Source organism: Talpa occidentalis, unplaced genomic scaffold, assembly GCF_014898055.3.
Source record: "Talpa occidentalis isolate TD23 unplaced genomic scaffold, MPIMG_talOcc4v2.1 talOcc4.15, whole genome shotgun sequence".
NCBI lineage: Eukaryota > Metazoa > Chordata > Mammalia > Eulipotyphla > Talpidae > Talpa > Talpa occidentalis.
Genome location: NW_023601543.1, coordinates 76,275,330 through 76,301,901, shown reverse-complemented (window position 1 = coordinate 76,301,901; position 26,572 = coordinate 76,275,330). Strand labels below are relative to the sequence as shown.

The following is a 26,572-nucleotide window of genomic DNA, read 5'->3' as shown; positions in this document are numbered from 1 at the left end:
TACCAGGAGGGAAGGTAGAATCCATGCTAGAGTTTTATAGCCTACACTAATGTACCCAAAACACATTGCAGGAACTCAATAAAAATTGTAAATTATACTACTCAAGTACAAATTTGAGATTTCCTTAACACAATGAATGCCATGCTTCTTTAAGACTCAATTGAGTACACTAATTTGTGGTAGCTTATTTGTTCTTCATGATAGAAAGCATTTACTTTTTAATTTTTTTTTTACATTTACTTTTTTTAAATGTAGACTGGCTTAGTGTCAAAACGCAGATTTTTGACACAAAGTCTTCACTACAAAAGTCGGTTTCTTTCAAAGGACTCAAGTTCATAACATGTAAGGGGATAGAGACTTGTTCTTACTAAGTAATGTTCTCCGGGCAGGGGAGGAAAGCTAGAATGTCCCCCTCTCCTAGCCATTCCCAGGTCAGCCTACCCGCCTCGCAGCAGCTTCTCCAAAGGTGACCCTCCCTCATCCACACACCAGGTTCTGAAACCTGACCCTGCCAGCCAACCAAAACCGGACCCGCAGTGCCCAGAGCTGGACTCATCCTGCCTACGAACCCAAGAGGGTACTAGCGGGGATATAGGGGGTAGATACTTGGGGGTCCTTTAACTTTTCAAAGTGTTTCATTCACGAGAGCACGACACAAAGGCCCCACCCACCTAGCCCCGGGTGTCACGCCTCCGCCCAGATGCAGCTCGCTCAGAGCCGACGAGTGAATGAAGCGCGCGACCAAGAAGCACCATGCCCGGAGGAGGGGAAAACCCCGTGGCGATCCGGGCCAGGCCCCCAAAGATGCCGATGGGACCAAGGGTAGGGCTCCGGGCGGCCGGGAGGGGATGGTGACAGCTGTGACCCGGCTCCACGCTCTCACCTTGAACATGTCGCTGGCAGCGGCGGCTCCGGCGGGGTCACCCCGGCCTTGGGCCCGCCCACTACGAAGAGGCGGCTACGGCGGCCCGGTTGGGTCCTGATTCCTCACCGCAAGCGGAGCGCGGTGCGGAAGCCCGCGGTATAGTCAGTTCGATCCCGCGAGGTCTTAATTCGGAAAATTGGGCTGGAAGCAGCGTGGCAGAGCCGCAGGGCGTCGCGCCGGGGGCGGCGAGCAAGCGCAAGCCCCGCCTCCCCGGTGGCGCCCCTCCGGCGGTTGCTAGGCGGCGGGAAAGCGCCAGCTCAATGTGGGCGGCCCTTGCGGCGCGGGGAGGGAGGAGCCGAGCGCGGCGCCGCCGGCGCTGGGAACCCGCCTTCGCCGCCGTGATTGGGCGGCGGGAGGCTGGGAATCCTGTGCTCCGAGGCCGCCGGGCGGGGGCGCTCGACCGGCCTCCGGAGGCGTCGATCGCCTCGCGGCCGGAAGCCGCGGGTGTCGGGAGCCTAGAATTACCTCACAAAAGGTCTTCTCATTTTAATCTCGGGCTGCACGGTTCTGAGCTTTGCATTTAAACTCATTGGCCACGTCCTTTAGTCTCGAAAGGCCCGGGCTGTCCCCAGACTTCCCCCCCTCTTTAATATACATTAGTGTGTAGCCTCACTTGAGGATGTAATGTCCCTTAATACTGATAGAAATAAATTGTAACAACAATAATTATTTGATTAACAAGAACAACAAGCTCTAACACAGCGTTTACTCTGTCCCCAGCTACGATCTAAACACCTTCTGCAGGTCCACCTAATCTTTCCAAACACCAAGTAGCTGAGCACGATTATTATTCCCAATCTAATAGATAAGGAAACTGAGGCACAGAGACATAATGTGTACAAGGTCACACAGAAGGAAAGTAGGAAGCCAGGATCCAAACCCAGGTATCTGGCCTTTAGGGCCTGTTCGCTCCCCGCCTAAGCCATTGTTTCCTAATTCGTTATGCATTTTACGACCTAACCCAGTAGATGGCATAAATCCCATTTGGGGGACTTGTGCGGTGGTGTGTCACTGCCCTCCAGTGAAAGATCACTAGGAACTCCTCTGTAGTGGAAGAAGTTGAGTTTATTTCTCCTTGCTGTGAAGAACTGTGGGGCATCTCAGTAAGTGGTTGTTAGGAAGATTTATTATAGAAGTCAGGCTTCAGTTGGGTAATTTTCGGGGGAGTTCAAGGAAGCAGGACTTTCTTTTGGATTGGGTGTCTTAAAGAAGCAGGATAATTCCAAAGCCCAGCTGTGAAGGCCAGGCCTGCTCCCAGATGTTAAAGGCTACTTTTCTCTTTCTCAAGAGAGTTGTATATTCTTCCCCAACCCCATCCCATCCCCATCCCTAAGGAGAAATATTGAGTAGACTGAAGGTTCTGCATTAGTAAAAGAATGTCATATATATACATATACATATATATCTGTGTGTGTATACATTTATGAAGTATAACGGTAAGCGGAGGCAGGAGTTCTTAATTCAGGGCCTATGTAAACTTGGATGGGGAAAGAAACTACCACTTTATATTTACTAACCTCTAACTGAACTTGAACTTTTCTTTCATTTATACCATATGCAACAAACCACATTGGTAACAGCAGTAACTGTGACTTGGTCATCAATACAAAGCACAGATACTTTCCTATTACATTACAGTCATGGCAGGTTTCTTGAAATATGACTTCTGTTCATTATTACTTCAAAAGTACAGTAGTTATTACAACTCTCATTTAATGATAAGTCTTTTCTAGAATGTTTGGTTTTGAAAAGATTTTGATGATTCAAGTATAACTTTAGTTCTTTGTAATACTAAATATTTTGTACACGTTAATAAAACATAATTCTTTGAAGGGGTCTGTTCACAAGGGTATATGGCCCCAAAAGAAAAAGTAGAGAGTCCCTGGTTTAGTAGAAGAGACTAAATAGTGACTAAGAATTTGGAAACTGCATCCAAATTAGAATAATTCTTCAAAGGATGGAAAATTAGAGATGGAATAAGATCATTTCATACATACCTCCTCATGTTACCAAGGAGGAAGTGAGCTACTGAAAGGTTAAGGGACTTATCCAAAGTATCACAGCCGTTCCATGATAAAACTGGATTGGAAAGTTTTCAGACATGCAGGTAAAAGACTTCTACCCTGCTTGGCTCTTCCATGATTAATAAGACGTCTCCTGCCCTCAAGGAGCTTGTTGGGGTGACAGCCAGAAAACAAATTACAAAGCAATATGAGAAGTACTATAAAAGAAAAACATACACAGTATGATGACCCGTTGGAGACAGGAGTGCTCAGTTCTATTTTAAAAAAAAGAGAAAGTGGAAGACTTCAGAGAAGAGGTATCAATTAGCTGGGTTTTGAAAGATGAATTGATGTTGGCTGGTGGTAAGGAGGTCATTCCAGGTAGAGGAAAGGGCATGGTCAGAGGCACAGAGTTGTAAATCGTTGACTTTGGCAAGAAGTTCTTGTCCTCACAAAATATAGAGGAATGCTGGTGAGAGTTGGTATTTTGAGATTTGAAAGAGAGAGTAGAACTAGAAGGTGAAAAAACTTGAATGCCATTCTAAGGAGTCTGGACTTCAACTTGAAGAAAATGAGGTGTCCTGAAAGATTTTTTTCAGTTGGGGAATGATGAAGTTAGATTACTGCTCTAAAAAATTAACTCCCATTGCAATGTGGAGGATGAATAGGAGGAGAAGAGACTGGAGACAGGGGACTAGTTACAAGGATGTGGATGATCAACTTGTCTTTCCCATATACCTCATAATATTTTTAGTACACAAAGGATGTAAACTGTAAGCAACATTGAGAGATCCACCTTGCCCCCCTTTTTAAGGGGTTCTGGAATAAATGCAATAATCATATGGCACTGAAGTCTTGTCCAAACAGTGAAATAATAGTGTAATAATACAGATTATGACTTCAAATGCTTAATTTATGTACTTTCAGGGTACTTCACTGTAAGTAAAATGAACCCCATCGCAAAGACATCCCCTTCTAGTATTCCAGAATCAGATACTCTGCGTTTAGTAAGCGAACATAAAGTAGACTCATCAAGCTCTGTCAATTCAAATCCTGATAAACAGTAAGTAACCATCTTGCGCCTTGTATCATTATCCACAACTGGTATTTTCCATCTATTTACCCAGCTGACAGCAAACACTTCTTTTGTAAATGAGAGGGTTTTTTGTGTGTTTTAAAATGACTTTTGAATTGAATAATAATTATTATAATTATGGTATTTCATAATTTACAAAGCATGTTAACACATATCTCTTTGATCCTGACACAACTTTGTGAAGCAGTCTTTTTTTTTTTTTTTTTTTTTTTTTTTTTTTTTTTTATAGAGGCATGCTTTATTTATTTGTTTGCTGGTTTGTTTGTTTGTTTTGTTTATACATGCACTGGGTACAGTCAGAAGCGCGGGAGGGCGAGAGAATTCACCAGAGCCAGAGCGGGGAGCAGAGCAGGCAGAAGGACCGAAGTACACTGCTGAGGGGAGCAGCGGGCGGCAGGAGAGGTCTGCGCGCCATGTGGGACCCTCCTCTGGTGGCCGGGGAGCAGCCGGGGATCGAACCGGCGCCGCAGAGGCCGCGCGCAGCTTCGCAACCCAGCGCTCAACCGCTGCGCCACCGGGGAGGCCCTGTGAAGCAGTCTTAATACATTTTTTAAGTGAAGAAGCAGCAACTGGGTGAAGTGGGCAAGTGATTTGCTGAGGGTTAAACAGCTGATAAATGCCATCAGCTAGGAGTCAAAGGTTTGTTTCCATACTACAGGTCTTTTCTACGCTACATCTCATAGTCTGCATTTTGCCAGCCAATGGTGACATTATACAGAAGTAGTTCTCTTTGCCTGTAGCCCTGTGAGGGGTAGTGATGGAGTGGGGTGGTCTTGGAGAGGGAGACCCCAACACTGTGCCAATACTGAGACATGATCAAAAGTAGAATTATTCTCTAGCTTGGCTGTGATTGATGAGCCTAGTTCAAGCAAAGATCAGAGAAAGGAGTTTCATTTTTAGGCCATAGTCATCTGCTTTGAGAAGAGAATTTAGGCCTACTGTTACTTCAACTATTCCACATTCTATTATCAGAACACTTGAAGTGGTTGGGCTACTTTTTAGGAAGTAACTATAACAATCATTTTCAGTCATGGATATTTGTGAAGAGTAAGTGTTTCTCCTCACACATTTTATTTATAATATATATGCCTTTTAATGATGAAGTTTTTAGGCAGAATGTGGTTTTAATCTCTAGGGAAATCTTCTCAAGTACTTCAAATCCTTATTCTGACTAGATTCTGCAAATGACCAGTTCCAATTACCACATCCAAATGTTCCTCGTTAAGTCAGTTTTTGGATGGGGGCTGAGGGCGTACAGGAAGAGGTAGTACAAGTTCAGAGTTCCTCAAGATTTTAGGAGTGAAAAGTACATCACAAGTCATAACCTCTTTTTTTTTTCCTTTCAGACCTGCTAGAGATAGAGCAGCTAAAATAATACAGAAAGCTTGGTTATGTTATTCGGACAAAGTGATATTTCAGCTTCTAAAGCATACAGTCTGTGCAGCGGTATGTATTTTTTGTTTTTGTTTTCTCTGACAAATGTAATGCTTATTAAGCTAAAAATTCTGTTAATGAAAGATAAAATATATAACCTTTTTATCTCTTCTATTTAAATTCTTTCTATAACATGGGGTTCTGGCATGGCTTCTTGAGTTAGCCCTAAATTAATATTTCTAGATTTATTTTTAATTATGGGTGCTATTATTTCTTTTTTGACAATATGATGGTTTTTTTTAAAAAATTCAGTTTCTTATTTAAAGATGTGAGAGAATGATCTTCCAACAATAAAAATATCTTTATTAAAAGTGCCCTTACCTTCCACTTCCATCAATTTCACTTCTAGGAATCCATTCTGTAATATATGTACAATTTCATTGTAGTATTGTTTATAGTAGCAAAGAAAGTAAACCGTATATGGGAGTGTTGGTAACTTATCCAAAGGCATACAGTTAGTAAGTGGGGAAACCAGTATTCAAACTTACATTTGTTTGACTCTAAAGCCTCCACTCTTACCTATGATGCTGCTTAAACTAAATGCCTCTAACAGTTACATAAAAGTGTGCACTAAAAGACTTTCAAAATGACAAGGCAGGGCCTCCCTGGTGGTGCAAGGGATTAAGCACCGCACTATGAAGCACTCCGCAGCCTTGGCAGCACGAAAGAGTTCGATCCCAGGGAGCAACCCATATGGCGCAGCAGACCTCTCCTGACTCGTCCGCTGCTCCCCTCAGCAGTGAATTTCAGTCAATCTGCCTGTTCTGTCCCCCACTCTGTCTCTGATGAATCCTCTCACCCCCGCATCTCTGGCCTGTACCCCAGCTCTTGCATGCAAAAATAAATAAATCTTAATAAAAAAAAAAACAAGCAGTTACCAAAAAAAACAAATAAATAAAATGACAAAGCATTATTAATGTAAAGTAATAACTTGTAGCATTAGGATAACAGTTTTTTAAAAAGAATGTCCTTTCTGTTACTAAAAGAGTAAAATTAGAAAAACACTGATAATTAATAATTATTATTTATTCGTTAATTAAAAAAACTGATAATTAAATACAAGTTTCATGTGTGAAGATAATAAAGGACCTGAAATGGCACAAGTTTACCTGGATGGATTTTCTCTGAAGCATTCTGTTTTTACTAATATCAAAAATGGGTCTAGGGGTCAGATGGCGAAGAAGTGGACACACTGCTTAGACTTCATGATTTTTCAGAACAGGTAAAATTCCCTTAATGTGACTATTACTAATTATAGACTAATTATAATCATGGATGATTTTACTAGGAGAATACTCGGTACCATCTATAGCAGGTTTACTACTCTGCCAGGGTTGCCAGAGTTATCATTCTGGGGTGTGGGAGCAATTGTATCTGCTTTGTGTTTTGTTTTTAACTCAAATAGGACCATATCATTCATACCATTCTGCCCTTGTCTTTTTCATTAATGAGATATTCTAGCTGTTTTCCTATTGCTGAATCATATCAACAGCTGGAAGGTTAACTAGTGTATCCATCTATCAATGGACATAACCCCTAGAAAGGGGTTATGCGGTGCTTAACACCTTGCGCCACCAGGGAGGCCCTGCTTTGTCATTTTAAAAGTCCGTTAGTGCATAGTTTTATGTAACTGCTAGAGGCATTAAGTTCAGGCTGCATCATAGGTAAGAGTGGAGGCTTTAGAGTCAAACAAATGTAAGTTTGAATCCTGGTTTCCCCACTTACTAACTGTATGCCTTTGGGTAAGTTACTGACACTCCCAGAACCTCAGCAGCTTGTTTGTAAAATGGGAATGATAATATTCTAATAATAATACTGAGTTGGAAGGATTAAATGAGGCTGTGTGTATAAGTCACCTAATGTATTATGTGGTTTGTAAAACATGATTAAGAACTAGTAGCTTAGGGCCTCCCCGGTGGCGCAGCGGTTGAGCGCTGGGTTGCGAAGCTGCCCACAGCCTCCACAGCACTGGTTCGATCCCCGCCTCACCAGGCGAGGGTCCTACGTGGCGTGCAGACCTCTTCTGCCACGCCCTCTGCTCCCTCCCCTCAGCAGTGTATTTCATCAGTCTGCCTATGCTGTTCCCAGCTCTGGCTCTGGTGAATTCTCTCGCCCTCCCGCGCTTCTGACTGTACCCAGTGCTTGTATAAATAAATCTTAAAAAAAAAAAAAAAAGAACTAGTAGCTTATATTTACAACCATCTCATTTTACAGTGATTTATTTAATATGAAATATTTGTTAAGCATCTACTGTATTCCAGGCACTGTACTAGATCTAAGTTATATAGAAGTAAAGAAGGAAGATACTACCCCTACCTTCATGCAGTTACAGTTCACTAAGAGATACAGATGAGTTTGTATGTAGTCACAATACATTGTGAAAAGTGTTGTCATGAGTGAAGAACAGTGCTTAGGATCTCAAGGAGGGGCACATACCTAAACTTGCAGGGAAAAATATGAAATAACTCCCTTGAGGCTATGCACATGATGTAACCAGAACTCCATGCTGTGTCTTGTTATTTTCAGCAAATTGCTGCTGGGTAGAATGCCACTTTTCATTGATAGCTTTATCATCTATTTCAGGAATTTTATGCAACACATGAAATTCTGAAGAAAGTAAGCCCCTCGGAGGCTGAGCTTATTAAAGATCCTAGCATGAAACACAAAATTCGATTCAGGTAATATTTCTATGCTGGTTTATTTCAAGAAATGCTTAGTTAATATGAAGAAATCTTCAAATTTAGTTTTTTAATTCCTCATTACTTCTTAGGATGTAAATACAAAGTAAATGTTGTGTCTCTTATTGACATTTATTTATTTTTGAAGATTTATTTTTATTTATTTGTGCATACAAGAGCTGTAGGCCAGGGGGTGGGGTGCAGTGGTGAGAGGATTCACGAGAGACAGAGTAGGGAGCACAGCAGGCAGATCTATTGAAATCCACTGTTGAGGGGAGCATAAGGCGAGACAGGAGAGGTCTGCTGCACCATCTGGGTCAGCTCTCTGGCTGGGGATCGAACTCAGGCCACAGTGGCTGGTGATATCTTGATAGCGCTGAGACTTGAACCCCTGCTCCACCAGGGAGGCCCCTATTTACATTTATTATATGAAGAAACTGAGGCATGACTCTTGAGCCAAAAGTTGCCTTGAGAGTGTCCCTCATCTCTGTGACATGTCCAGTCTGACTAAGGTATGAGAACAGTTGTGAGCCCGCACACCTAAGTGTGCGTCTTTTGTCCTCTGTGACCCCTTTCATTCTCAGTGCTCTCTTGCCAGGCACAGCCTTTACCCCACATATGGGGAACTATGTGAACCACATTAAGTACCAGTGGGAAGAATAAGTGACCCCCAAACCTGGTGCCAAATGGCTAATTTTTTGGTATTTATTTCAGATTTAGTGGCGAAAAATTTCCACCTTACATTGTGTTTAAAATTTTTCTTCATACCGAAGGCCGTGGTTACAAGTATTTCAGTGGAAAAAATTTATTGAAGTCATCAATTGAGGTGATGTTTCATGATGTATATTTTATGTTAATTTAGCTTCTTAACATCTATGTAGTTTCTGAATTGCAGTCACAGCGCACAGCCTTATTTCACCATTAAACAGCCTAGCAGGCAGGTGGTATTTTTTTTAGCATCATGTTTCAAAATATCTTTGTTTATTAGCTAAAAAAATATTGATATGAATGCCTTATGTAAAGCCCTAGAAAATGCCCGTCACTTTTCTTTGTATTAAAATTTTGGTTTATACCTACAATTTGACTGAGAATTGAGGCTATCAGAGGGATAGGGTGTGGGAGGGGAGTAAACTGGGGTGCCGGGGGACAATGGACTATGGTGGAGAACCATGGGTACCTTGGTGGTGGGCATGATGTGGTCACACATCTGAAGAGGTGTGGTCCTGTGCCTCTGAATCCTAAATAAACATTACCTCAATACAACAAAAAATATATGATAAAAAATTAAATTTTGCTTTATAAATGATGGGTGAAAGTGGCCTATTGACCAGGACTTTTAAATTATGCAGAATGTTTGATGCAATTTTATTTGTTTTGTTTTTTTCTTGCTTTTCAATAAATGTTACTGAACATTGGTTTATATAATTTTACTTGTTTTCATATTTTATTATAGTTTCTTTGATTCTGGTAGCAGATTTTTGAATGGTGTGCTAGACTATGGAAGATGAACCTTTAAAATATTTGTTCTTTTTTTACATGTGTTCTCATGCTTTCATGTTTCATGAATATTCTCCATAATTGTGTCTATAGCATAGGAAGCACCTGAGGATTTTGTTAAAAATGCAGTTTCTGGCTCAGGAGATTTGAAGAGGGCCAGAGCTGTTTGCTTTTCTAACCAGCTTGTGGGTGCTGCTGCCACTACTGCAGTCCATGCATAGCTCACTGCTTTTACTCTGAAAATGACTATAGTTGAGTTTTTAAAAACGTGTATATTTTCATATTTCACCTTTTATAAACCATCCATCAAAGGTTATTTTTCTGTAGCCTTCTGGAAACATTTTACACAGAAAGCACAGCCTACTTAAAATCATCTCTAATGGCCTGTGTTCAGCATAGAAGACCACACAGCCTGGCAGTTGCTGATCAGATTCGGCATGTGCACCATCGATTCGCTAATGAATATTGGAAAAGGAAAACAGACTGCTTTTCAGGGTGTTCTCAGGCCATAGCAGAGAATATTTAACTCAGTTCCAGGAATGCTTCAAATGAACTGTGTTCTTTCATATGGAATAGGGTGTTTCAGAAGCATTAATATTTGTTCACTTATAAAATAATTTTACTTCAAATGTGAAAGTAGATATTTACCCTACAATCAAGGCATAAATTCATGCCATATTTATCTACAGAATAAGCTTATAATTATCCCTGTAAAAAATCATCAGTTGTTTCTTTACTGAGGTTATATAATGAGGCTTTTCCAGGAACTGAAATTCTCCCGGGTCCACTGCTGCTGGCCCCTACTGTCCCTAGGCTGAAGCAAATGAGAATCTTAGAAGCCTTGACCGGAAAGTACTGTGTGCTTATTCAAACTCATTAAAATGCTCTATAGTAAGATAAATTTTTATTTAAATTACAAAGTAACTGTTGGGAAAATGAAACTAGCCTAGAGATTTTATTTTTAAAAAAGATTTATTTATTTATGCATACAAGAGCTGGGGTACAGGCCAGAGGTGGGGGGGAGGTGGTGAGAGGATTCACCAGAGACAGAGTGGGGAACAGAACAGGCAGACTGACTGAAATACACTGCTGAGGGGAGCAGCGAGCGGGACAGGAGAGGTCTGCTGTGCCATGTGGGTAACTCCCCCTGGGGATCGAACTCGTGCTGCAGAGGCTGCAGACAGCTTCATAGGCTGTGTCTTAACCCCTTGCACCACCAGGGAGGCCCAGCCTAGAGATTTTGAAGAGGAAAAAAAGAAAAATATGCCTGGATGTCTTTCTCCTCTATACTGCAACTTTCATTCTCCTGATCATTGTTATAATTTGTTGTGTATCCTTCATTTCTCCCATGAAAATATATACACAAATATATTTTAATATTGTGTTTATTCTTATTATAAAAATGTGGTCATACTATTCAGCTTGAGTTTTTCACTAAACATTATAATGGATTTAAGTGATCAGTGAACAGTTTAGGAGTCCTCTTTCCCTTTAGTGCAACTTGAAAACAAACTCTGATAACACTTGGATTCATGGTTGATAGGAAACTTGCAGAAGTGGAATTTTTCTCACATAAGTTTACTCAACTCCAAGAAATTGTATCTTTTTCAAATGGCACCATCTCTCCTAAATTTACTTAATATGCAAAAAATGAGTCAGTTTTTGTCCATTCGGATGTTTAATCTAAGTTCACTGATAAAGGAGGGTAGCGTCACAGACTGTTGCTGTTGCTGTTCCATCTTTTCCCTCGTTCTTATTTCCATTTCTGATTCATTTCCTTATCATTTTCTTCATTTCTTATGTATTCCCTTCACACACACAAAGTGAAAGGATGTAGAATAGCCTAAACAATTTGAAGAATAAAGTTAGAAGATTTGCACGATCCGACTTCAAGAATTAAAAATCTGCAGCCATCCCAGCAGTGTGGTGATGGTGTCAACCTAGACCTGTAGACCCATGGGGTAGAATAGAGTTCAGAAATAGACCCATGCATTGATAAGGTGCCAAGACAGTTCAGATGGTGCTAGAACAATTGGATAGCCATGTGTACAAAAAGAGATCTTGTTTCAGTTACCTACTTCAATGATCTATTTTCAGAGCTATACTTACTTACAGAGGGTTGTCACTATAGTTATTCCAAGAACTATATTTAGAATATTTTAAAACCCTGCTACTCAAAGTGTGGTCGGCCGACCCACAGAGCTTATTAGAAATGCAGACTCTCAGCTTCCACCCACTGATTCAGCATCTGCATTTTTTCAAGACCCCCAGGTGATCCTGGGCATAATATTTATTTGACAAGGATGTCTTAGAGGTTTTCCTTCATGACCATGGTCTGAACACCTCTTGGTAATTGATATTCTTAAACGTTAACGTCCGTCCAGCAACTGTTACTCTAAGTTGAAGATCCCTGTTCTTTTTGAGGCTTGGACATTGATGTAAAAAGGAAAAACATTATTATCATAGCCGCCCTTATTGAGCACCATCAAGTGGGATGTTACATATTTTGCATGCATTTAACTCTTTTAAACTCTAGAATGTAGATTCTGTCATTAGCTCTGTTTACAAAAGACTTAGTAACTTGCGTGAGGTGAGGTCTCCCAACTAGAACGTGAAGGAGCTGAGTCTGTGAGTCTGGCTCCAGAACCCTAACCACTCTCATCCACTCCTGCGTCAGGAAGCCTACTAAACGCTGCCATTCCTGTACACCCCTCCACTGTGAGGAGGGACATGTGATTCCCATTTTGCCTATGAGGAAGCTGGAACTTGGAGAGGGCTGTCAGGAGCGGAACTGAGACTTGAACACTTCTCTGCATTTCTGCTGTACTGTGCACATTTGGAGGTTGAAACCACACCAGCAGTTACAGTGCTTTTATTAATTCTGAGCCTGTACCTAATTGAACTCTTCCAAACCCAGAGGCGCTGTTCCCATGACAGGGATACCAGTTATTACTACCTTCATGAGTGAGAATTTCCAGCCGGGTGGGGAAGTGACTTGAGATATAAGAGTAACTCGACCAGCCCAAGTAGGAATGTAGGCCAGCAAGTAGCTGCAGGATTTGTGGGGGCTTCTGGGCCACGGTGATGCCTGGTGTCAGGGGAGGTATCGGATTCAGAGAGGGCCCCCTCTGACCCTTTGAGTCACCCACTAAGAATGGAACCTGCCTCTTGAATCCCAGCCTGATTGGCTGCTCTCCTGGAATCCTTGCCTAGTTTTTGCCTTTCCCTTTCTCTTGGGGCTGGCCTCTTCTTTCCCATCCCTTCCTCTCCAGGACTTGCCTGAATCTGGCCTTAAACGGCAGATGTCTGAGAAAGAACATCTTGGCCATTGGAGAGCAAACTTTTTTCAAACCCCTGTCACAAATGGGCAGCGAGCCTGTCCTCTCCTGCCAGGCATGGGGTTTTTTTGGCTGCAAGACTGGGACGGGCCTGACACAGCTGAGCCACACAGCTGAGGCACTGTACAAATAAGGAAACTCGGCTGGGAGAGGTTGCTGGTGGTGGCTGAGTGGAGTAGAGTGGGGAGGAACTGACAGGAAATACCTTTTCTAAGTAACTTGAGCTAAAGTAAAATGTGTTATATCTAAAGAAATTCTCAAAGCAGAAATTATATGCTTTTCAGACCTGTTCAGTATACAACTACTTAGTTTTACCTTTAGTGTCACTGAGCGGCTGGTTAATTAAAAACCACAGGAAATTAACTGCAAGGAAGCGTAATGGAGATAATGTGCCAATACTGCCTTTTTATTTAGGTGCATAGTGTATAAAGAAACTAATGAAATGGAAAACAAAAAACTATCTGCCTAATGGCAGGCTCCGTCACATTTTTAGTAAACGGTTTCTGTCCCTTCAATTTAATGCATGAAGAGTAAAATTGTAATCCTGTAGACATTTTCTTTCATTTTCCATACATGTTGTGGTCTAAGCTTGGAAGTTAAAGAAAGAAATTTAAAAGGAATATTATGGATAATGAAAGTGAGAATTGTGATGAAATGCTTCAAGATTCACGTAATACACAGACGTATTGTGTGTTAACTAAAAAGAACAGGGATTCTGAGTTTTGATCCTGACTCAACCACTCTACTATGGCCTCATCTCAGCATTTTAACATGGAGTACCCATATTTTCACAAATACCACATTCTGAGATACATTTGGATATGGACGCAAAAGAGAATTGAATCTTTATCTACACCAGCCACTCTTCGCACCAGCCTACCCTTTGTGGCCAAGTCCACAGATCTGTAATATAAATATATGTTACAGGAGTCAGTGCAAATGATGGGGGGGTGAGAAGGAGGGTGGGGAGTACTTGCACCCCTACTCATAGTCTGTACATAGCTCTTAGCACACAGATAGGTATAGGTGGAAGAGCATGGTGTGAACAGAACCAGAGGATTTGAACCTCTGTATTTTCTGTGATTCTCTGCCCTCTCAGGTGCTTAAGTACAAAATATTGCCATTTACGGGGCCTCCTTGGTGGCACAGGGGTTAAGACGCACCCTATGAAGCTGTCCGCAGCCTCTTCAGCACGAATTCGATCCCTCGCCCGCTGCTCCCCTCAGCAGTGTGTTTCAGTCAGTCTGCCTGTTCTGCTCCCCACTCTGTCTCTGGTGAATCCTCTCTCCCCCTCCTGCACCTCTGGCCAGTTGTTGTATGTATAAATAAATAAATCTTTTTAAAAAAATATTGCCATTTAGGAGAGAAAAAACCATCCTCTACTCTCTAGCTACCGAGAGTGAAGTGTGAAAGAGAGGAAGGTCTTAAGCAATGCAAAAAGTACATGTTTCTATAGATTTCTAGGGTTTGCTTTAGTTTAATTTTGACTGTTCCTTTGTTTTGCTTCTCCACATTTCACATGTGAGTGAAATCAGGTATTTGTCTTTTTCTTTCGGATTTATGTTGTTTTGCATAATCCCCTCCAATTCCATCCATGTTATTGCAGATTTCATTTTTTCTTGTAGCTGAGCACTATTCCATTGTGTATATATATTGAAGCTGCCAGAGAGGGAGGGAGAGGGTAACAAAGATGGCCCCATGGACTGTGCCTCTGTTGGTGGTGAGTGTGGTGTGACCCTCTGCCCCCAAATCACGAGCAATGGTGTGAAACATTGTTGCCTCAATGAAAAATAATACAACAAGAAATATTAAACCAATAAAGCAGGTTTTTAACAATAAAAAAAGAGTACATATTTCCATTGGAGGGCTGTGTGCTAACTAACACAGTGAAGAGTTACAGTTTCTAGGGCAACCTACTTAATAACCAGATAGGGGTTTTCTGCATTGACAACACAAATGAGGTTACTGGTTTGTTTTGTCTTTTAAGGGAAAAATGTTTTTTGAGGAAGGAAAACAGATTTTTAAAAAACTGATCCTCAGAGCACTGTAGCTACTCATCTAGTTGCATTTTAAGACTGTGTAGATGTGATTATGGAAACAAATCTTAAGTGGTTTAAAAATCCCTCTATAATCTTTTCTGGTAAATAACAGTCTTTCTATTGACTGGCAAGCTGCTAGGAGAAAGGGACAATATTTGATGTATTTGTCACAAAAAATATGTAAAGTTAATGCTGATAATTATCGCTATTATACTATTTTGAAGGTCTGTTTCTTCCTCTCTTTATAGGCAGCATCTGATATTTATAGATTGGTAGGGAAAAAGAAATTTTACAACCAAATTATGAAAGATGAACATCTTAACCAGAGGTTTAAAATATCTGAGGAAATAGATGTTATCACCGTTCGAGATTACATGCAGGTAAGGAATTAAGATTTAGGCATTGAAAACAAAGAAACAAAAGTTTTCCTGAATTTATCCCTCCAAGAAGAAAGAATCATGCTTTTTTGTGTGGCAAAATATACCTAATAGAGGGCCTCCCTGGAGGCACAAGAGGTTAAGCACCGCATTATGAAGCAATCACAGCCTGTTTAGCACGAGTTCGATCCCCGGCTGGCCAGGGAGAAACCCACATGGCTCAGCAGACCTCTCCTGACTTGCCCGCTGTTCCCCTCAGCAGTGTATTTCAGTCAGTCTGCCTGTTCTGTTCCCCACTCTGTCTCTGGTGAGTCCTCTCACCCCCCACACCTCTGCCCTGTACCCCAGCTCTTGTATGCATAAATAAATAAATCTTTAAAAATACATAATAGCAATTTTGCCATTTTAACCACTTTAGAGTGTACAATTCCATGGCATTAAACTAAATTGCACAATGTTTCAGAGATATTAAAAATCACCACTGTGTCATTCCAGAAATATTTCTTGTCACACCAGAAGGAACCATCACATTAAGCCATCATCGCCCCACACTCCTTTATCACTCCAGCCCCTGTCAACCACTAACTTGCTTTCTTTATCTCTGAATTTGCCTATTCTGGACATTTCAAATTAATGGAATCGTATAATATGTCACTTTTTCTTTCTAGGAAGTGATAGTTAAGGGATGTGGGACTTCTTTTGGGCTGATAGAAATGTTTTAGAATTACATAGTGGTGCTATGTAGTGTGAATTAACTAGAAAACCACTGAATTATACACCTTAAAATGGTGTGTTATATATTATGTGAACTTTATCTCAACTAAGAGAGGGCATAACAGGGATGTGATGGAATAAGGAAGAGTTCTACTACCGTTTGGATGTTTTCTGCCACAAGTAGCAGAATATTCCCATACACAAGAGCTTAAGCAGGAAGTCCCTAGGTAGATGGATGCAGGGCTAGCTAATGCAGCTGCCCAAGGGCGTCAGAGTTCTGGGTCAGCCTCTCCACAGCTTCTTTCACATGGTAACAAGATGTCTATTACATTCTCAACCACATTCAATGGCAGGAGGAAGTGGACTCCTAGAATCTTACTATCCCAAGAAAATAAAATCTTTCCCAGAAGTCCCCAAAAGATTCCCAGCAGATTCCATTGGTCAGATATGCTCCCCCTAAACCAGTTACTAATCAAGGGAAAGGGGATGGTTTCCCATGATTTTCTTAAAACAACCCTGGTTCCCAGGGCATGTTGCTGCCCTATATCTCAAACAACCAGGGGCCCACGAGCAAGGGAGAAATGTGAAATGGTTGCGGGACAGGGAGTCAGTGTGTTAGTCTCAGAGTGGGACTCAGTAGGTAGCATCCCCCAAGCCAAGGCTCTGTGGCAGGACAAGCTCCAGGGCCTAAAAGCAGGTCTGTAGGGCTGGAGAAGAGAGAGCAGGAAGGGTGTGGTAAGCAGTCAGCCTGAGAGGCTGGTAAGGAATCATCGTGAGGGGCTTTATACCATAGTAACGTTTGTTTGATTTTGATTTTGTGTACAAGGAGAAACTGGAACATTGTTTTAAGCAATGAGGTGATCTAATCTAATGAGTGAAAATATCCATCTGACTGTGTAGAAAGTAGATTAGAGGAAAGCAAAATCTTTCTCCTAATTTGGAGGTTCCTGGAGTGTTTTAGGAAAGATGGTGGTATCTTGGTGTAGGGCTGTGAGGCTGGAGATGAAAGAGATAATTAGAGAATAAAAGCTGTGGACCTTGGTAACAGACCAGGATGAAGGGCTGGGGTTGTTGAGCTAAGGGAAGGTGTCCAGCGTGGCGCCTAGGTTTCAGGTTTGCATAACTGAATGGACAGCAATGCTCAATCAGGGAACTTAAACTAGATACCTGAATAGTAAAAGCAAATGCCAACATAATACCAATTCCTTTTATTCTCTTGGAAGTTCTAAGAGATAAGATCATTATTACCCCCATTTTATGATTTTAAAGACACAAGGGATCCCAGAATACTCGCTTCTAATATATGGCCTTCACTATTCACGCAATTGCTTCAATGGGAAGCATGAAAGTAATGCAGTGCCTTAGAGATTCCCAATTATGTTTTTTTCATTTGGCGCCTTAACCTAGATGATTAGGGAATTTGACAAGGAATTAAGTAGAGCTTGGGGATGCCAACTAGCTTTACTAAAGACATAGGTCACATATTGCAGATAACGACTATGCCAAGGGTTGGAGACGTAGAGCGGGGTCCCCTCATAGACATACTGGGAGAGATACAATTATTACTGACATTTATGGAAACTATATAGACATAAGACTCTTTTAAATTCTTTGTCAAATTGAGATCTAATTGATGTCTTAGTTCTTTTGGGCATATTATTTCCTTTAGTTTTCAAATCTGTAAATTGAGACTCCTTTTAACAATGAGATAAATGGTGTGAAATGAGATTTTTTAAAACTCGCCCAAGCTTCCCAAATGGACAATGGTGGAGGACTATGGATGTCCTCCATGGTGGTGGGTGTGGTGTGGGAACATGCATCTGAAGAGATGTGAACCTGTACCTCTGAATCATATGCAGTGTTGTAAACTAATTTTACCTCAATTTTAGAAATACAATTAAAAAAATAACTTGCCCAAGATCATGCAGCTGAGTGCAGAGCAAATCATTGACAGTTTGAGATGTTTTACCATTTTACTGTTGCTCTCTCAGGAGATAAAATATGAAGGCAGTCTTCACTGCACAGCAGTTCAGGGCCATGAAACTAACTATGCAAGCTGAAACCGTACAAAACAAACTTAACAGTCAATGGAAATCGTGATCGTTCCATGACCTTTAAAATTTTTTCTCAAAATGTTAAGAACTCCCTTACTGTATGATATAAATGTATAAGAATATGAAAAAAAGCAAAACATTTATTTAGTGCATTATAATTTAAACCATTAGGAACATTGAAACTTTCTTTGTCAAAAACATAGTAGTGAATATACTAAAAACCAATGAATTGTTCACTTCAAATGAGTGAATTGCAGATGAATCTCAATAAAGCTGTAGAAAAAGCAACTTATCAAGAGTAGTTTGAACAGTACTGGTCTTCTTGTTCTCATGTGACTTACAATACATATCTTCTCCATGCCTTGGTCAATTGTCATACTCTTGTCTAAGTTTGGATCACCCACCAACATTTTATGCTTTGCACTTTAAAGGTTGTAAAATAACTCACATTTCCTTTAATGTGAAATGTCCATCTGGGACAGCTTTATCCTTTTTGTCACAGCCACTTTTCTAATTTATGTTGATAAATTCATCTTCGCCATGTTCCTCCAGGTACCTATCTTCAGTCTTTTTTTTTTTTTTTTAAAGATTTATTTATTATTTATACAAGCACTGGGTACAGTTTTATTTATTTATTTATTTGTTTATTTATTTATACAAGCACTGGGTACAGTTAGACATGCAGGAGGGTGAGAGAATTCACCGAGCCAAAGCGGGGAGCAGAGCGGGCAGAAGGACCAAAGTACACTGCTGAGGGGAGCAGCAGGCGGCAGGAGAGGTCTGCGCGCCATGCGGGACCCTCCTCCAGTGGCCGGGGAGCAGCCGGGGATGGAACCGGTGCTGCAGAGGCTGCGGGCAGCTTCGCAACCCAGCACTCAACCACTGCGCCACCGGGGAGGCCCCATCTTCAGTCTCTTGAATGATGACCCTGTCAGTTTATCCAGTCACCTATTCCTTCTAGAACTACATTTACATCTGATTTGAATTTCATTTCCAACATTACCACTTTTTCTTTGTTGATCTATTCCCTTTTTTGATTATCAATTTTTCAAAAAATGTCACAGGGGGCTATAATCAGGAGACAGAGGCAACACCACTACATACTTTGCTGTCTGTGTGTGAGCTAAATAACAGTTCACAATGACTAATCACTGCCACACTGGAAAAAGTGACATTTTTGTCACTAATCCCCAAGCATATCTGTGATTTAGGTAGTGATCTGTGCACTAAGGAGCTAGCAACAGAGTTTATACGTTATGCAATTACTTAGTTATTACTATGGTAACTGAAATTTGAAGTATGATGTTGGAGGACTGGGATTATTCAATTAAATGGTGATAATGGAAATTCATGCATGCCTAAATGGTACAAAGGGAGGACTGCGCATGTGTGTGTGGGAGTGAGAGTTTGTATATGGAGATGGTATACTCTAATACCTAGCGGTTATTCCATTTCCTAGTATCTTAGCTTCTGTTGTCCTATTCCTATCTCTTAAACGAACATTTATAAAGTTGAATTGATGGGCCTCCCCGGTGGTGCAGCGGTTGAGCGCTGGGTTGCGAAGCTTCCCGCAGACTCTATGGCGCCGGTTCGATCCCCGGCTGCTCCCCGGCTACGGGAGGAGGGTCCCACATGGCGCGCAGACCTCTCCTGCCGCCCACTGCTCCCCTCAGCAGTGTACTTTGGTCCTTCTGCCTGTTCTGCTCCCCGCTCTGGCTCTGGTGAATTCTCTCACCCTCCTGCACTTCTGACTGTACCCAGTGCTTGTATAAATAAATAAATAAAAATAAATCTTAAATAAACAAATAAATAAAGTTGAATTGATTATATCTATTAAAGATATAAAATTGATTATGTCTACCACAGTTCTTGTATTATTACTTGCATTTTTTAATTCACAATTTGATCTTATAAATAAAAAGCGAGATTTCTACACATATTTTAAATTAAAATAGTGAAATCCACCACTTAGCACCAGAGAGGAACTTTTTGTGTCTAAAAAAGTTTGTATATGGGCCTCCTGGGTGGCGCAGCGGTTGAGCGCTGGGTTGCGAAACTGCCCGCGGCCTCGGCAGCACCGGTTCGATCCCCGGCTGCTCCCCGGCCACCAGAGGAGGGTCCCACATGGCGCGCAGACCTCTCCTGCCGCCCGCTGCTCCCCTCAGCAGTGTACTTGGTTCCTTCTGCCTGCTCTGCTCCCCGCTCTGGCTCTGGTGAATTCTCTCACCCTCCCGCGCTTCTGACTGTACCCAGTGCTTGTATAAATAAATAAAAAAAAAAATAAAAAATAAATAAATAAATAAATAAAAAAAAAGTAAAATCCTTTTAAAAAAAATAAAATAAAATAAAAAGTTTGTATATCCTGCAATAAAACCACATCCAGCTGCTTCCAAGGAACATTTCAAAGTGACTTAACTGAACATGCATGTTCCCCATTCCTAAGATTTGTAGTTTATAAACTTATTTTACTTATTTTGTTGGATGACTTAGTATCTATGTACATTTCTAAATATTAATTAAGTGTAATTATAAAGAATATATATTGAATCCAGGGATTACATTTTGAAATCATTATAATTGTTTTTTGCTGAAGTGCCTGATATGAAAGTATGTCATTAAAAAGACACATATTTTTGAAAACAGATTATACAAATGTCCTCTCAACCAAAGCATGTTATGAACCAGTACTACCACATATGCATATCACATAGCTATTATCAATTTTTAGGCTATCCTGAGTTTAATTTTTCTGAGTTATATTGGCCATTAAAATATTTGTGCATTAATAATATTTGACATCAGGAAGAGCTAAAGACAAGCCTGGATTTGAATAATGCAAAAAAAGTTTATGCATTAAATAAATGTTTAGGGAGCGTGGTACTATGAAAATAATACTGTGTGACAATGACCCTGCCTTCCATAAAGGAGCTAAAATGTACACAGAGGGAGCTAAAACATTGATCGTCGGTGATGAAATTCATAGAAGAGAGGTGCCAATAAAGTTCAGAGATGGGGCTTCCCTGGTGGTGCAAGGCGTTAAGCACAGCACTATGAAGCTGTCCGCAGCCACTGCAGCACAAGTTCCATCCCCGGCCGGCCAGGGAGCAACCCACCCGGCGCAGCAGACCTCTCCTTTCTCGCCCGTGGCTCCCCTCAGCAGTGTATTTCAGTCAGTCTGCCTGTTCTGTTCCCCGCTCTGTCTCTGGTGAATCCTCTCACCCTCTGCACCTCCAGACTGTACCCCAGTTCTTGTATGCATAAAAATAAATAAATCTTTAAAAACAAAAAGTTCAGAGATAGGCTTAAGGAATACCTTTTGAATGAGGGGTGACCCATGAGTGGAACCTTGGGAAATGGGTCTAGAAACTTCAAGACCAAACATTCATAATTGTTTTTTTCCATCTAGTATTCCAGCCTTCTCGATGAGATCCCCGCATCTTCTGGTGGTAGAAATAATTATTGGCGGAGATTAAACCTTGAAAACATTCCCAGGACCATGTTAATGTATGACATAGTTGATTTTGTGCAGTCTGGAATAATCTCAGCCCGTCTACAAAAAGTAATAAAGTATCTATCACGGAGACCAAAAACAGAAGAGATGCGTCAGCACCAGCTCCGGATTGTTTCTGAAGTTAGGTAAAAATGATTCTTCACTGGGGTTGCAAGGCTAGGGGTGTTTCTGAAAATGTTCACAATCTGCTGCATAGCTCACTAAAGATAATAATAGGACATGTGGGAAAACGAGAGTTGGGGAAGATTGCTCAAAGCTTATGCAATTTTGTCAACAGAGCACTAACTGAAAGGACAAGTGGCACCTGGGGAGACAGCTTATACCACCAGAAAGGCAGTTCGGGGTAGCTGGAAGTCATAGCAAATATACAAAATATACAGCAGTGCAGTAGAAATGCTGGTGACAGTTGAATGAGAACAGGTAGTGGGCAGTGACATGGTAAAGAGGAAAGTGGCGCCCTGAGCCACTGCAGACGCCTCTTAAGAGGACATATGAGGCAGCGCGACCTGCCAAGAACCAAGAACCACTCAACGAGAAAAGTGGGGTGAAGGGCAGTAGAGGTGGACTGTGAAATGGGGATGCCTCTCTGGGGAGAGGGCTGTAGGTGCAAGGGCTGTTTTGTTTAAATAAACAAGCCAAAAGGGCTCCTGTTATCCATGCCCCATGGAGCTGAAGATTGTAATTCTACTCTTGCTATGCTGGCTCCCCCGGGTGTGGATAAATTGCAAATAAATTACAGTGACATTATTCCCTTTTAACCAATAGCAAGTGAGCTGGTTCACAGTATAGAAACGCATGTCGTAGCAAAATACGCTGTATGATGATGTGAAACAAGATGGACAGAATATGACTGCTGCAATTCTATTCTTTTTTCTTTCCTGTTCCAAATCTCACTTAGACCGTCTCATTTACAAACTAAACTTTCTTTTTATTAAAGAAAGTGAAAAAGATAATAAGACTAAGAGGACCTATAGCTAGTCTATTTTCACACAGTCATATTTGAAATGAAAAATACTTGTTTTGTACATAAAGAAGACACTGTCAGACAAACAAGCTGAGTTTTTTTTCAGGAGTAAAGATGAGTGGTGCTGATCCAATATCATAATTTAGCCCATTTATTTTACGATCAAAGCTATACATTTGCTAGACAGATGGTCTGGTGTAGAGAACAGTTTGTCATCACGAAATAGATTTTCTCTAACTCATCCATATAAGCACCGAATATAGAACTTACCCCTATTACCACCAAGGTCAAAAAAATGATGTAATTTTCTCTGCCATCATACATAACCCTACACTCCCTGCTATTTGAACTCATACTACTGATTATCCAAGAATGAGTCACTTAAAGAGCCAAATCAGTAGCCAAATTCTAAATCAATTGAAATGGGGGGGGAATTACTTTCTTAAAGACTTCTTTGAACTCAGTCTTCATTTGGGATCACCCAGAAACAAATTCTGAGAGAAGGGTTTGAGTATGAGTAGTTTGTTTGGGAGGTGATCCCAGGAACTGCCGATGACAGAGGATAGAGAAGTGAAACGGAAGGGCGGACAGCCAAAACAATGTGTATTAGCAAGCAAGTTACCACTGTGGGTAACTGGAGCTTAATCCATCCTGGGAATGCCAAAGTCAGTATAACACATGCAACTCAGTGTTATCCTGCAGGGGGCCAGGGAGTTGGGATATTTATACACCAGCGCCCATCAGTCATCGGTTAAGAGTTGCTTAGGAGGGGAGGTATTCATTCTTGGGCACTTTCCCTGAACGTGGGCTCTTGTTTGCAAAGAAAGCTCTCAGGCCTGGTGAGGCCAATGCTGGTAGTTGGAAGTTGGGCCTATGTGCCAAGGGGACTCGGCATGGCACCAACTGTGTCTGACCCCAACACTGTTAAAAACAGGTTTTTTTCCCCCAAACATTATAAAATTTAATTCTTTTTGTATTAATGCATAGTATTTTTTAAAAAGATTCAAGTATTCACAATATTTTATGGAAAAGGCTGATTTTAAATTGATATCATGTTTTATAATTTTCATCATCATCTTGATGACCTCTTCAGTGTCAGCTATATACCTTTATAAGCGGCAGACAAAGAACTCTGCAATGTAACTCAAGCAGAAATAATAACTGGCCTAAAAAAAATTTCCATGCAATATTGCTCCTACTATTGAGGGCAATTATATATTTGCAGAGGATGCGGTAATAACATTTGGAACTTGCTTTACATTTAAATTTTATTTTATGCCATTTTTCCTGTCTATAATATAAGTCCTTTTAGGCAGTCTTCATCTCTTTCACGAGTCAAAACTTTGCGTTGTTCCCAAGAAGAAATTCAAGAAATTAAGCAACTGGGCAGTCCAACCAAGCAAGCTGAAATGAGAAGGGAAAAAATCAAAAAGGTCTATAACATGGCTAAAGGAAAAAATGCTCCTTCAGGGAATGTAAGTTTAACTTGTACTGAATTCATTGTTTTGGACAAGTAATTCTACTTCCATGAGTACAATTTTACTAATCTACAAGTTCAAAGCTGAATGCTTTGGTATATATCTCGCATAGTATAAAGCTGCATTCCTCCTGGTCATGCGCATTTCTTAAACAATATGAGTAGCTATTCTGATAAATACCAGCATGAGTTGGCAAAGAAACCCAACAACAAAAACTATTATCTCTGTATGTTAACAGTGTGATTCAGCACATCTCTAGCGCGGCTTTTCTCAAAATGGAAGTTATTTCTGTCTAAATTTATCAAAAGTCCTAATGTGCACAGTCTACTTCCATAGACTCCTGTATTGTGGGAATATTTACAATGAACATGTGTTCATATATTACTTTGTAATTTTTTTAAAATCTGCTCTACATTTTTTTTGAAATGTGGCTAAGTACAAAACAGTCAAATATAAAAAACAAAAAGTAGCAAACACCAAATGTAAAACATTTTCCATTCTTATTTGTAATTCTGCGTAGGAACAACAAAGGAACATACCAAAGACAAAAAAACAACGGAAGGTCGTCTTCTCCACTCCGTCTCTTGACAGTGTGAAAATTAATGAACTGGGTTCAGAAGATGAAATGGATAAAGAAGACGAGCCACTTTCCTGGCCTTAGAGCATTAGTGATTAATGATATTAATACACAGCTAATAGACAGAAAGCAAAGTTACTTAACAATCTGCTTGTCCGTCTATAAATGTTGAGTATGTGTATTAAAGAAAAGCAAAATACAAGCAAGCCCTCGGTGTACTCTTTTAAAAAAAAAGATTTATTTTATTTATTTAGGCATACAAGAACAGGGGTATAGGCCCACGGTGTGGGGGTGAGAGGATTCACCGGAGACAGTGTGGGGAGCAGAACAGGCAGATGTACTGAAATCCACTGCTAAGGGGAGCAGCAGGGGAGACAGGAAAGGTTTGCTGTGAGACAGAAGAGGTCTACCCATGTGGGTAGATCCCTGGCTGGGAGTGGAACTCAGGCCACAGTGGTTGGTGATACCTTGATAGCACTGAGACTTTAACCCCTGCGTCACCATGGAGGCCAATTGGTGTGCTCTTTTAACCAAATGGGTAGCAAGTTTTCGGTATTACATAGGTACAAATATTTTTTTACTGACAGAATTTTAATCTGAAAAAATTACTCAACTAGATGCCCTGGAACTAGCTATCTGAATTTTAGTCAAGAAATGATGAGAAAATTAGTTCCTGGAACTTTATTCAATTTTGATTTTCCTTCATTTAAAAGAACTATCTGAACATGCCGTACTTAGCATAAATATTAGAATTCACGGAATAAAGGGCTGCTCTTGAGTCAGCCTCTAGGGTTTTTTTCTTTTAGCAGCATCTTGTTTTTACAGAACAGCCTGTGATTGACCTATTCTGAATTATAATAATAATGCTAATGAGTTTGTTGCTACAGTAGCATCACATAGCATCCCCCTAATCTATTGAGCATCTAAGCACCTGGGACGGAATGTTGCAGCTGCCTTAATATTATACCTTGTATTTTTTTCAAGTATAAAGATTTTTTCCAGTGGAATTTATCAGTTTCCTTTAGAATTGATGAACTCTAATTCCTGATGCATTTCAAATTATTGATACTTTTGTGATCTAATCTATTGGATTAGATCAAACCTTACCGGAGACAAGCCTATATTTATTGAACTTTAAAAATACAATTTTTGATTTTGCTTAACATTTAAAAATGTGGAGGTTGGGTGCTGATTTTATTCAGGCAAAGCAGATTATAAATGGATCTCATCCTCAGCTAAAATATTCTCTTAAATGATAAAGAAAATTGCAGTAAATGTGTACGATTCCCACTAGAATATATTTATAAGTGTGCACTCTTTAATGTTAATACATCCTTATTTGATATCCAAAAATAGAATGGATAATCCTCTTGTTTTCAGAGCTTGTACTGGACACTGGTTGAATAGAAAAACATGTTTTTGTTCTCATGAGTCACATATTCTCATTCATTAAGTTGCAATCAAATGCATATTATATTCAGTCTACCCATAGTACATGCAATAACAAAGCTAAGGAAGATTTCAGGTAGCAAGATGAAGGAAAAAGACAAAGGAAGGACAGACTATGTTTAAGAGCATGCACTTCTCATATTTCATTAGCTATGACTTTGTCCCATTGTAATACCTAGTTACAAGGGAAGCTGGGACGTTCTCTTGTTTGGAGCGGTTATGTACCCACCTAAAATTCTATTGTTATAAAAGAAAAGGGTAACGGATAGTAAAGCATAACCAGCCTCAGCTGGCAGACAGAGATCATGTTTTCTATAGGTTCTTGTAACTCACATTAAACAATTGTAACCACATCACAGAAAATCCTTTTAAAAGTGGAATTATACATAATTCATCACCATAATATAATAACGTTTCATTTGTTTATATCTTTCTAAT

At 40.5% G+C, this 26,572-nt stretch overlaps 2 protein-coding genes across 6 annotated transcripts in view; one reads left to right on the top strand and one right to left on the bottom strand.

The window, feature by feature from the left end:
- APOO (apolipoprotein O) overlaps positions 1–1,113 on the bottom strand; it is a 51,556-nt gene extending 50,443 nt beyond the window's left edge. Inside the window, exon 1 of the mRNA XM_037512606.2 lies at positions 884–1,113. Coding sequence (XP_037368503.1) covers positions 884–892 — 9 coding nt within the window. The 5' untranslated portion in view covers positions 893–1,113. The remainder of the gene's footprint in view (positions 1–883) is intronic.
- On the top strand, positions 692–24,920 carry CUNHXorf58 (chromosome unknown CXorf58 homolog). 5 transcript variants are annotated; one of them, XM_037512603.2, is made up of 9 exons: positions 702–822; positions 3,856–3,991; positions 5,371–5,470; positions 8,042–8,136; positions 8,851–8,962; positions 15,259–15,390; positions 21,562–21,791; positions 23,934–24,105; positions 24,629–24,920. In XM_037512603.2, the coding sequence occupies exons 1-9, from the start codon at positions 729–731 to the stop codon at positions 24,767–24,769; spliced, it is 1,212 nt and encodes a 403-aa protein (XP_037368500.1). In that variant the 5' UTR covers positions 702–728; the 3' UTR covers positions 24,770–24,920. The 5 variants fall into 5 exon arrangements, with proteins under 5 accessions (XP_054551785.1, XP_037368500.1, XP_054551786.1 ...); XM_054695811.1 differs by lacking the exon at positions 702–822 and adding an exon at positions 1,348–1,400; XM_054695812.1 differs by lacking the exon at positions 702–822 and adding an exon at positions 1,971–2,028.
- The last annotated feature ends 1,652 nt before the right edge of the window (positions 24,921–26,572 follow it).